Source organism: Helicoverpa armigera, chromosome 20, assembly GCF_030705265.1.
Source record: "Helicoverpa armigera isolate CAAS_96S chromosome 20, ASM3070526v1, whole genome shotgun sequence".
In the NCBI taxonomy this organism is placed as follows: Eukaryota; Metazoa; Arthropoda; class Insecta; order Lepidoptera; family Noctuidae; genus Helicoverpa; species Helicoverpa armigera.
The window spans coordinates 4,102,989-4,116,082 of NC_087139.1; the positions used below are offsets into that span (position 1 = coordinate 4,102,989).

General features: G+C 38.0%; 1 protein-coding gene across 3 annotated transcripts in view; it reads right to left on the bottom strand.

Annotated features, from left to right (window-relative positions):
* The window catches only part of LOC110380426 (protein pellino), a 45,717-nt gene that overhangs the window by 2,643 nt on the left and 29,980 nt on the right, over positions 1-13,094 (bottom strand). For all 3 annotated transcript variants that reach the window (XM_021340398.3, XM_021340399.3, XM_064039645.1), the window contains exons 4-9: positions 5,004-5,198; positions 4,058-4,237; positions 3,433-3,540; positions 2,952-3,108; positions 1,630-1,810; positions 1,019-1,163 (exon numbers count right to left, since the gene is read on the bottom strand). In XM_021340398.3, coding sequence (XP_021196073.3) covers positions 1,037-1,163; positions 1,630-1,810; positions 2,952-3,108; positions 3,433-3,540; positions 4,058-4,237; positions 5,004-5,198 — 948 coding nt within the window. In that variant the 3' untranslated portion in view covers positions 1,019-1,036. The remainder of the gene's footprint in view (positions 1-1,018; positions 1,164-1,629; positions 1,811-2,951; positions 3,109-3,432; positions 3,541-4,057; positions 4,238-5,003; positions 5,199-13,094) is intronic.

A 13,094-nucleotide genomic window follows, 5' to 3' on the forward strand; every position in this document is an offset into this window, starting at 1 on the left:
TAAGGTATTGCAAAAATATCGAGCGTTCTTATTTCGAATCATATGTATGGTACAGTATCTTTTTTGCACACAGAAGAAACGTAAATAAGAAGGAATATATAAAGATAATGTTGTATTATTCTACAGAATGCATGTACAGCGTACAATTAATTACTTTGCATGCATTTATTGCATACAAATGATGTAGGTTCATACTGATATGAATGACAGGTGATTGATTAAAACGCAGTTGCAGTTTAGGGCAGGGAAGTCGATACTCTTGTTTATTTACTATTATTTATGAGCCATAAGGCTCTTGATCATTGTAATAAATAAGGATGGTACAATGTGCATCATGCATGTTATTCAGCCTCCAAAGATATTTCAAATAGGTATACCATACGCAATAAGCTTCTAGCTACAATAATTATGTAAATCCAGTTAATATATTAAAATAAATACATGTATAACAAAACATGTTGGTTAGAGCTAATTGAATATCGTTAGAAAATGTTGACAATTAGACTGATAACATCTGCTTCCGTTTATTTGTTTATTCAGCCTTGATGAATTATTTATTTGAAGTTCAATGACGATGTTTATTCAGTAACTTGCATCCTGGATTGTATGGATGAGAACAATAACGTCCTTCCATAGTGCATGTTTGTCTAACTTATTATTTTTATCTACCTTTGTTGGACCTCTGTGTTGCTTCCAAATTAAAGGTGACAATTACTCTAGGAACCGCTCTGTGACGAAACGATCGAAAACTGGTCCTATATTTTTGATTGATAGAGATGGATGTATTTATTTAATAAGAACACTGCACAGTATATTTGGAATAGGAAGAGCATGGTTTCAGCGCATACGTTGTACTCTAAAATATGTCCTGCGCAACTAATTTCCTTCAAAACTTGACGAGCTTTGTCAGAAATTGTTCTGGATACCATTATTTTCTTGGTATTCAGCCTCATTGGGTTAGTCTGGAAGCTGACCCCAGCATAGTAAAGAAAAAGGCTAGGCAGATGGTGGTAGTTACCTGTGCGTGTGCGGAGATTCAGTCGAGGTTATCCTGGAAGATGAGGCGCACGTAGCCGGGCGAGCCCTGCAGCGGCGCGGCGCAGAAGGGGCAGATCGCGTGGAAACCGTTCGTGCCGTGCGGGATGTCCACGCTCGCCCAGTATCTGGAGACAAGAAAGAACAATTTTATTTTTGAAATTGTGTTAAGTTGGTGTGTTGTCGTTTAGTAATCGAAAAGGTTATGCGATCACGTCAAGGATGCTTCTAATTGCAAATCAAATCGTATTCTTTATTTTGTATGGATTGACCATGTGAGATTTTTGATGGAAATAATATTGCCTTTTTTCATCAAACTTCCATTGGAAATAAAAGTGGCTTTCTTCGGTTCAGTAATATCATCAAATATATAAACCAAAATTAACAAAAAAAAAGCTAGTTCCAGTTCTATAATATCGGTGTCCCAACTAATACTTGGAATACTGATGAAAAGAAACTCAGATGAAGATGGTGATTTATTTTTATCCAAAACGTACTTAAGAAGATTCCGACGATTGGAGACCTTCCTCCTATATGAAGTCGGTTAAAATTGTAAAGCTTATAATTTATTAAGTAATCTGTGCTTATACTAACTTGACGGTCCTCTCCGAAGCCATGTGTCCGCAAGGATTGAAGGCGTATGTGGGGGGTCCGGAGTCGACGTAGAAGGCGGGCTCGATGCCCATGCACACGCGGACCACTGACCCCGCCGTCAGGCACATCGGGCAGCGCCGGGACCCCGACTCGCTGCCTTCTGCTCCCCATGAGTGCTCGCCTGGAAGACATAAACTTTGTTATTTTATGCTGTTCACAATAAGTGATATTTGAGATGATTGGTACTTATTAGTAGCGACATGTTAAGATATAAGGTTTAAATAAATTATATTTTGTTGCTCAAATGGTCATATTAAGGGAGTTAAATAGAACTCAGTGTAAATTGCATTAATTGTACAATTCATTCCTGCCGTAAATTCTTTGAATATAGGAGTTAGTAAAATCTTAAATGATTGCACCTTTGATCTTTGAATATAATTAAAATGATGAAATAATTGTTGAACCATAAGTTAAGGTAACTAATTAATACTTAAAATTGGGAAGTCCAATATTCAATGTTGCTAACCGTGAAAAATCCTAGTCATCATTTTTATGACTAAACTACACCAAAACGGTTAAAAGTCCAATTCCGTAAAAAACCCAGCAGCTCTATTATTAATTATGTATAATAATTTGTTCCGTGGGGATGGCAAATAAGCTTATCAGCGGAATGCCACAGAAACATACTTCCCCAAGTCATTTAATAAATAAAACCTATTCTTTTATCACGTACCTGTTTACCCCATTATTTGCCTTATAGAAATTGGTACATGATTTGAGATTACCTAGTTATTTATTCAATTAACTGATATAAGTGCAAATTTATCATGATTGAATAATAAATTCGTGATAACCTTTCAAATTATACAGGAAAATCCGTGTTTAAGTTTGTAAATAGATATTTAGAACAGATTAATTATCTCTCAATTTTATGACACGTAGATAGATATAGCCTCAAAAATCTTTATCCACAATCATAGTCCACTCTATGCCAATTGACGTCTACTGTTGAACATAGGTTTCCAAAACCATCCTGCGGTAGACCGCATCCAAAAATCAAAGACGCATTTTCAGAAGATTTCTAAGAAAATTACTCGTCCAACCCTGACCACAGCGATTACAAGATAACAGTCACTATAAACAGGCACTTGCGATTAGTAGACTAAACACCGTTCCCAATATTATATCTATGTGCTGTTTTGCTTAGTAGATAGATAAAATATTAGATACGACCGGAACCAATATAAGTATTTACAAGCTCTCATTTTATCACACCTGTATCCGTAATGAACTATGAAGGAAAAACTTTTTACGATACATACCTTGCACATGTCCACAGTTAAGATACACGTAGGGCTGGTTGAGATCCTGATGGGCCGAGGACAGCTTGCGCGGTATGACGAGCGTGTTCAGTCCCACGGGGCACTGCGGCCGGCCCGCGTTCAGCTCGTCCACCAGAGCTTCGAGATCGCGTTTTGTCTGTTGAATTTGTAAAAGGTTATTTAAATAAGTTTCAATCGAAACATTTACAGTATACAATAGTTTTAAGAAATCTTGAGGTGTTAATAGATGACTCCTCTCATTAAGAAACTCCATCAAACAAATGGACAGAGTAGCAGTGACAGTATTTTTGTGAGTGAACTTAAAGACTGTTTAAAAGTACTATCTAAGATTGGTGCAGGGTAAGTAATTCAAATAAATTCTAATTCGGTAATTGGTTTCTATGTGTGATCCAAAAACCACTTGTCTAGCATTGCAAAAGGAGATAACTGTACCTAAAAAACAACTTCGTGTCCAACTTACCGGTGAGTTTTTAAGTCCTTCAGCACTCCTCCACAGCAGCGTCGCGCCACACAAGTCTATCATCGTTCCGTCTCTGAGGACATTTGTCTCCGCTTGACAGGGTAGGCCCTACAAAAACAAACAATAATATATTTATAACTTCTACAGTGCGTATGTAGCATAATAAATGTCGGCAACTCAATCGACAAGTAAACGTCGAGGGAATATTTCAATTTCAAGTGTTTCCCATGCGTGTTTCAAATTCCTAAGAAATTCTACGAACCATATTTGTCCGGGTTTTTCTAAGGTTTCTTTACTTTAAAAGTGTCCAGATGCATTCCAGTCGGTATCCTTATAAAAAGGCACGCGATTGAGCAGATGTTGTATTTTTTGTGTTCAACTTTTTACGGGACAGCTGATTGCTTTTTTTGTTTGGACAGGTCAGAATTTGTCCATTGTAAGTTTTCTTGGAACCATATTGTACCGGCCGGCCAGTTCCGCGTGATTCATTGTTAATGCCTTTAGATTGAAAAATGATCAGTCCTCATTTGCCAAGATATTTTTTGCACCTGTTTTTACGTACGTTTGTATTATCTACTGCAGGATACTGGGGAACATTTGAGAAAGTTTTAGGTTCGCAAGTTACCTTTTGTTGTGCAGAGCGGCTCTCCCTGAGCGAGAAGACGGCGCCCCCGACGGAAGTCTCGCGCCACGGACCACAGGTGGCGCTGCCGCCGCAGAAGTCCCCGCGCGGATGCATGATCAACACACCATTTGTCGTGAGACCATCTATTTCGTGGTTCTCTGTCCATTTCGTTGCTTTTTCCTGGAATTTTTAACGGAGCATAAAGATTTTGCTGACGGCAATTCGGTTTGAGGAAAACCTAATAAATCTAACTTAGCACAAAAACCCAGAGAAATCCATTTTGATGTAAAAGTGAGGCCTTGTCCTCTAAATTTATAATTGATTGATCTTTTCCTCTAAATCGATTTACAAGATGAGTAGTCAATATTTGAATGTTATGATATCAATCATCAGCTGGGGGAATCAATCATTTTTAATCTTAATCTTCTTTTCCGTTAGTGAAGTTTAGGAAACTTATATAACGAAGCCAATGTAACATAGTAACAACGTTGCTTTAAAGTAATTTAACTGGTCAAACAAAATTAGTCGAAAAAGCAATCTGGCTGGAATGACCAACATTAAAAGATCGCTGGATCTAAGTGGAGGCTCATTGTGAGTAAATGAAGACTAAATCGTTTGGCATTAGTCGTTCATTTACGTGAAGATGCTACGTCATAACCGCCCACAGATGACGTCAGTACCATAGAATCTGTTCTAGCTAAAAGATAATTAAAGCACATAGAAACATTCGTCGTAAACTGTAGAAGGGATTAATTGATGAATATCCTTTCAAAGACCAATTTACGGGTCAGCACCCATGAGCCTTTACCCCAAAAGAAGGATTAGTTAAAGCCGTTGATTCGGATCCCCATTTCTGACCTTATAACTCCTTAATTACACACCAGAGTGAGTTCATTGACAAAATCCTTAATTTTAGTCGTTTAACATTAAAGGTCAGGTCACTTACCCCTAAAAATATATTTCTGGAGGAGTCAAAGCCTGCTGCGTATATGCGGCAGTTGTTGACGTCGTTACGGTCAGCTATGATGCGGCACGCGAACCGCGATATTGTGCTCTGCAGCACTTTTGTGTCTCCACTCTTGTCGCCGGCCACTGTGTCCATCACCACGAAGTCTATCGGTGATTCTGATGATCTACCGATCTGAAGACAAGGAAAGGTTTATGTTAAATACTTTCATATTTCTTAGTTAGAATGTGCTTCAGGATTAGGGATCTAAAAAAGTGCTGCATCTTTGCTCTGAATGTGCTCATAATTTTCGACTAAGACGAGTCGGGACATAACATTTATATTTCTTTTAGAATACATAGACATAAATAAGTAATTATATAGTTAATAACTCTTGTCTTTAAGTATCTCATCGCTACAAGAATCATAAAAGATATCAATATCGCCTACGGAAATACCAAATGTGTAATAAAAAACTCAAGAACACACGAGTATACTAAATAAAAAACAATTGAACAGATAAAAGAGTTCAGAGAGTGGAATTCCCGAAGGTAACCGCAGCGCTGTACTAATGATAAAATCGATTGATAATGAGAAACCGTGTTTACTAGAGCAACAATTTGAATAATCATCAACGTATAGTAAAAGATAACAATTGTTATTCGAGTTTGTACTAAGATCGACTACAGCTATCGATCCGATTGGCAATGACGATGTTTCATAATGTTGAAACCGAAAAGTCAGACATGATGTCTTTGTAACTAAAAAGTCTCAGGAAATTGGACGTGACTAAGGCTTTTTTGTTGAAATGTGATTAACGAGTAAATCCTCAGCAGGCATCAGTTTCCTAGGAGTGTGAAGGCTGCGTTACCTCACCCGTTCCAAAGAGTGACTGTAGTGCTCTAATTGTCAATGGCGAGAAGCATTCGCGAGCCTCCACTCAAGTGCTTCTTAAAGTGCATCATGGAGGCCGGAGGAAGTGGTGAACGTAAATGCTTTCAAAATTTTGGTTACATGGACATCATATTGAAAACAACAATAGGATTCAAATAGCGCAGATATTATATTTTTAAAAATATCTACACAAAACTACCCAAAGAAGCTAGTTCATGCTCGCGTCTAAATTAGTTTGAACTTTTTTTGTTTTACAAAATATTTAACAATTTCATCAACGCTGTCCTATTTGTCGTTTGGCAATCATGCGCCTTATTTCTTGAGCCAACTGGGACGTCAGCATCATTTTATTTTTATACCAACACCAAGCTTTACGTTGTATTAACATATTTTAAAGAATTCTCACGTCTTTAAGGCGCCCTTCAGAGCTGAAAACGCTCAAGTGATCCGTAATTAATGTTTGTTTACACAGATCGTTCGCGGAGCAACCTTTTAATTCCCAATTACGAGAAACTCTAAATTCAATTTCCCTCGGTGTTGGGTAAGATTGAGTTCAATTAACTTGTAATAACTTGACGAGTTTACGAGCATAACGATTTGATGGAAATACGTATTTGAACCGTGACATCCATTTAGATTAGTAAGTTGGTTACATACAAATCGGTAGAGATAAGCGTTGGAGTGTAATAATTTAAATTACAAAATGATCGGATAAGTTCACACGCGTGATCACGCACATCATGTTCAATAGATTGGCAGTCTAAAGACAATGGTGAAGGCGTTGATCCGTCAACATCGGAATTTGTCGCGTTAAATGGCGATGTTTGCAATATGTATTATAGTCATTGCAGAGGGCATATCGTAGTGTAGCATAAGAATGCAGATTAGCGTGATCGACGCCGCATTGCCGCTGTTGGGTAACTTGAGGCAGGCGACGAGGCGTTTGCGTCACGAGCCCGGCGCGACTTGGGCCGCCTCGCCGCATACATTACGAGTACACGAGGCCCTGCATTATGCACTTGTGAAATTAACTTTATGACAATCGATCGACTGACCTTTATTCAAGGTTGAATAGGAAATTGTATCTTCTTGGTAAGTAGTTTTATAGTTTGCCATGTTCTTGAGAAAGTGAACATACCTACATGATAATATATGCTTCTTAAGAGTAATTTAACAAATTAGGTTTTATAGTTAATCCGCCACTTTTCTATTATATCATCATTCGTCATATAATACATTAAATCATATTGTATGCTAGATTCTCGTTGCTCTCAATTGGTCCACTGAATACCCGGAAACAAATTTTTAAGTAGGTGTTCTTATGTCACCCGGTAGTAGTTGTTATCTACTCGTTTTTTCCTAGGCACGAGAATATTTCAATGACAACGAAGTCAAGTTGCCGATTTATTGATTGCGAAGCCACGAGCTCTGTTTTATCTGGTTACAAAATATTTTCATCAAATCGATTGCAGAAATCTATTCCTTAAACGACTCCGGCTCTAAGCGAGTGAAAACAGTCAGCTAGAACCTCATTTGTCCAATTTGTCATGACAAAATGCTATCGGAATAACACTAAGCTCATTGCATAACGATGGCTGAGCCTAGGTTTCAATTGAGCAACTCTGAATAATATTTTTTCCTCCAAACCACAGAATTGGATCAGCGGGCGTGACGAGTGAATAAAGATGGAAGAGATTACACGCTATCCGGTTACTATCCCGTTACATGCCGCCAGTTGCGTCCAGTGCGTCGATGCCTTAACACCAAGACTAATCTAATCTAGCCACGGTTAAATATTAACCAAAACAATCGATAATTACATCTTGTGCAAAGAGATAAGAGCCGATCACGCACGGGTATCGGGTCGTGTTTCGAATGTGTATTGTTCTCAAACGATAGTTGCGTCGCGATTTCGAAGATTTATTTCTCTATTCATATCAATCCAGAGATAATGCTGAAACGATCGTTTGATCTTTCAATTGATTAGAAATCGGTTTATCCATTTGTAAGTACTACCTACCTTGACCAGTGACTTTCCTGGTCAACCGTGTCGGTCAAGATTAAGAGGCAGTAGAAACCCAGCGAGGTTATCGATAAATTAAAGCATTGCAAGATAGAATGAGCATGAAAGTATTCTGTTTAACTGGTGTAGTTTCTGGAGTAATAAGAGGAATTAGATTAGAGTACTGTTATTTGCCAGCGGACTGACGTCGTTAGTAGATACTGACATTTATTTATTACAATCAGCTGTAATATAAGGTGTCAGCTTCGCCATCTTGAGCCGGCTATCGGTAAGGTAATGCAGTGGCCGCCTGTAACTGATACCAGCTGACCGCAGCCAGATAAGTGAGACGCATGTACATAAAGAAACCACAACTAAGCGGTAATATAATTAGAAGTAAAAATGTTGTTTAAATAAATAAGCCAATTAGAAATTTTCCATTGGTGCTAGTCTAACGAATCCATTGGAAGAAAAAAAAAATTTCTACGTGGCCCTACGGGTAATCTTTAGAATAGTCTAAAACGTTTAATTGTGCTTCAATGACAAAGGCATCTTTAAGATTGACATTAGAAAGGGAATCGGTTTTGCTTTTATTTCCGTCTGGCTTCTAAGATACTATGAACTAAAATATTTTGAAATCTTCAACTGATTTTAATTTCCTTTGTTCAGATACGAAGACTCCTAGGGCAACAAACAACTGAATTTATTATTTTCAATTATGAAGCCGTGCAAGAGACAATAAACATTCCCCTTGTTTCATACAAATTCATATAGCAACCGCAGGTGTGAGCGGTTAAGAGGACGAATTGGAATTTTTGGCGCCAAGGATGTCAATTTTTCTCAGTAAATACAAAACGGATCAAAATACAACTTGGCTACCTGAAAGTTCATAATATAACCCTTATTTTGTTAGTTGTAGAAACATGATTAGGTAACTTTTATAACAGAGAAAAATATATCAAACATACCTCTTTTTAAAAAGAGATTCACATATTATGGGCAAACGGGACCGATTTAAGCCTCTTAACTTTTTTAGTAGTTGAGTATATACATACTCTTTAAAATGATAGAAGGAATTTTTATCAAATTATCATTTCTAAATAATAAAATTACAAAACCATTTTGTCGCTTACGACTTTTAGTTATAAGCTAGCGCGCGTATTGTTATCCTCGCCCCGCTCAGACGCTCCGACCCCTTTTGGCGCCTTAGATGCGCGTGCCGGTTATGGAATTATTGTTGACCAATTCCTCGCCTTAATACAGGGGCTGTGCTTCGCCCGGCAGCCAATGAAGCCTCCACTCGAAGGCAATTTCCTTACATAAATTTGATACTGGCGTTATCACCACGCTTCGCTAGCTTTACAATCTAATTTGAACAGGGAAGTGGATATCATGTACACCGTGTGACTGCTATTGTCAACTGAATTGTGTTGAAAATACTTCGTATTATTGATGAATGAAGTTCTGATTAATTCAGCCCCTAGCTGTTATTTGCAAATTCATTCTTAGCATCTTCTGACGGTTCTACGAAACACCCAATCGAATCTTTTAAATAGATGCGTTACAAAAAATCCTAGACCAAAACATAATTGCATTTCTCAAAAATATCCTTTCTTTAGAAAGTCTGTTTGTCTGTCGGCGGGCGCCATTTACCTGGCCGTGCATTCATCTGCTTCCTGTTATTCGGCACTCAGCGCGGCGACAAAAACTCAGGTACAGAACAAACACTGTTAAGAGCATTGTTCACTAAAGGTAATTTTCGGTTTCTCTGAGAAACTGTATATTCTGCTGTCAAAAGCCTGAAACCCCTAATCACTGCAGCATAAGTGACTAGTTAAATGCTAGTTAAACCGCTTGTTACTTTTTTTGCTTTATGTATGTCTAAAGTCTTAGACTGTTTAAATTTTCTAATTCATCTTACGTCTGGACGGAGCCATTAATTTTCCAAAAGCCTTTTCCAATACCATAATTTGTACAGCAGTAATTAGGTACAACAACGAGAATAAATGCGTAATTGAGTACGAAATATATCACCCTGCTTTGACAGCGACCGAAGACGGTTATTCGATCGCTCCGTAGGCGGGACGTAGGCGAAGACACGGGGGCTACACATGACTATCTCCAAAACATTCAGTATGCATAATTAAATGACATTATCTGAACAATGAACCTACATAATTCGGCTCCGTCTAATCCCATCTACATAATTAGGTTCGTGCCAAAAAGGAAACTAACCATTCGAGCCGTTGCATGATCCAGATTTTTATCGGCTGTTATTAGCGTAGTGGTAAGAGCTCAAAAGCTCCAATTACTTAGCGTATCATGTTTATGTATGCGCATGTTCACACCCCTATGCCTAAATTTCTACAAGTGAATAGAAAGAAGCGTGCATGATGATCAGAGCGACTGATTCGGCAAACTTATTCCACGAAGGATATTGGAATACTTTTTATTTCCAAAAGTAACCCTCATATCCTCGCATGTCATAAGCATGTTACAGCACGTGTTCCGAGTCAACGCATCTGGTCATGTAGATATGCGGATACACCGTTACATATGGCTACCTGAATTTTCACGAAATATTTACAAACAATTTTGAGCTGTATACTTCTTCGCAGAGTGGTTATATTTGGAAAACTTGGGTTTTTAATATGGTTATGAAAGAACGAATGTAGGGAAATTGCCCGGAGTTCCTGTTGTTCGCGACATGCTAGGTGGCTGTCACCTGTCGATAGGCAGCTTCCCTTACAGTAGGTCGACCGTACAATAGGAAGGTCTATTGAAAAGGTGCAAAGTGATTGACATGCATTGAACGAGATGGTTGAATTGGCTGGTAAATTACATTATATCGCAGTCCGCCAAGGAATTCGTACGCATGACTTGTAAGAAAATAGAATCTCTCCGTAACGCGTCATCCTTCATTTTGACCTCCATTAGGTATATTGTTTGACAGAATCAAAGTTGGTTTTAGAAGCTCGTTCCGTAAGAAGCCTCAGACGTGCAGCTTCAAACGAAAACAAAATATTGAAGCCATCTTTAACGCTGACAGAGCACCGCATATTAAATTAAACAACACAGATTCTGATAGCTGTTTTAGGAAGTGTCAAAAGAATCACGTACGTGATACCTTTAAATATAAATACTTGATACCTGCCTACATAGTTTCACATACATTGCGAAACTGCGAAGTTCCGTTTAATTTTGAACCTGTAAGGCTAATGCCAATTGTATACTACCTACACAGACATTACGTCGCAATGGCATGGAACATTCACCATCAAAGCAACCAATAATCAAGTAGCTTTATGCAAAGTACGGTGTATGCTTCAAGGTATTCTGTGCTAGCTAGCTAATCTTTGCTTGTTGGTTCAGATGATTGTATGGTTACATAGCCTTGTCGTTTGCAACAAAGATCTTCATTCATGAACTTTAACTTTACTTTTTTCACTTTAGTGGTTTTTGCTCATCGCTTGCATGATACGTTGGTATGGCAAATAGATAGCTATCTGACAGTGCGTTACAAAAATGCAGCTGCATTGGTCAAAGCTAATGACGTTGCAAACAGTAGCGATATTAGATGTATAGATATAGATATTGAACGAATTCCGGCGCACAATGAGGTCGGCCCACGCAAATGGCGCGAAATGGGACATCCTTCGTTCTAGTCGCATGAGTTGCATTGTTCTTTCGCAAGCTAGCGTAGTAGTAGAGCATTAATTAATTTAATTTGTTTACACAATGATCGGTGCTGCAGTTGCGCTTTGAATTATTTTCTAATTACAACGTGATTAACGAGCCTTGTATGCAAATAAATTGTATTTTTTACATTTTGAATATATATTTGGGTTGTTAGACTTTCAATTTTTATCTGATCTTAGCTATACCTACATTTCGTTAATATTTTCACTACATATTTTCACGAACAGGTACCTATAAAAATGCACTGGCTTTGAATAAAATAAAAGTATAAAAAACTCCATATTTGTCCATACCAATTGCATTCACCAAGCACTTCATTATAATTATGTAGAAATAATATGCAATATACATATACAGAATATTTTAATAAGCGCGTTAATATGCAAGTTTTCCCCAATTAATAAAAAAATGCGACCCAACTTGGGGCATTACACTATGACGCGTTGTGGGGAAACTTCAATTTGTTTAAATGCTGATTCACGAATATTATGATGATTCATAAAAGTTAAAGATTAATTAATTAAGTAACAGGATATTTCTAATTCGAAAATTGACAACAATTCCGGTGGCCTGATATTTGTTTGTAACAAATTGGTTTGATCTTTTTCTGAAAACTTTCAGCAACAAAGTCGCATTAAATCATCGAATGTGGAAACTGTGAATGCATGCGTATTTTTACCCGCGGGGCAGAGTCGTCGGGGGAATTCCGTGTCTGACAACGTATTCTGATATTATTACCGAATCGCATAACTTTCGAGGAAAGCAGAGCCGCCCCGGGGTATCTGTACAATGTGTTTTTGCATTTTACAAAAGATTCTTTCAACGATTTCGTATTGTAAAAAAATCATTCTTATACAACTTTATCAAGAAAAGTTCTACTGCGACAACCCTGCCACGCACATTATTATCTAAAAACGTGTGTACATTATGTCTCCTTACAAGACATTAGATGCCGTCGCACTCAGCATTGTTTCCACGGCTTGACCTTAAAGTCGCGATGGTAAGTGCGTAAATTGCCGAACAACTGGCCTTTCAGTAGGGAAACAAACGTTGCCACACAATACAACAAAACAAATGTCCTATACAAACTAAAATTATCACTACAATAATTTGTAATGAGTAGCCAATTGTTTACCATTGTCCATATATTCGCACATGTTCTCGACGGGCCATCCCAATTCGCGGCGCCATTGTCCCACGAACAAAGGCCATATTCCAAGATGGCTGGCGGCAATCACAATCCTATCAACGTCCTTACTTGTGCGTATTTAAAAAAAAGGAATGGCCTGATGGACGCCAGCGGTTCTACAGATGACCCAATTTGGAGCGTCCCCAAGGTATAAAATTGCTCCTTTTATGAAAGCAGAGCAGCGTTCCAAGCCGTGAAAGTACTTTGATTGCATTTAAGTTCCCCTACACTCGTGTTATGTTTTGCTTTTAGTGAAATTACAACGGGGATTTGTTGTCCAATAAATTCTTGTGGTGACATTTCCAAC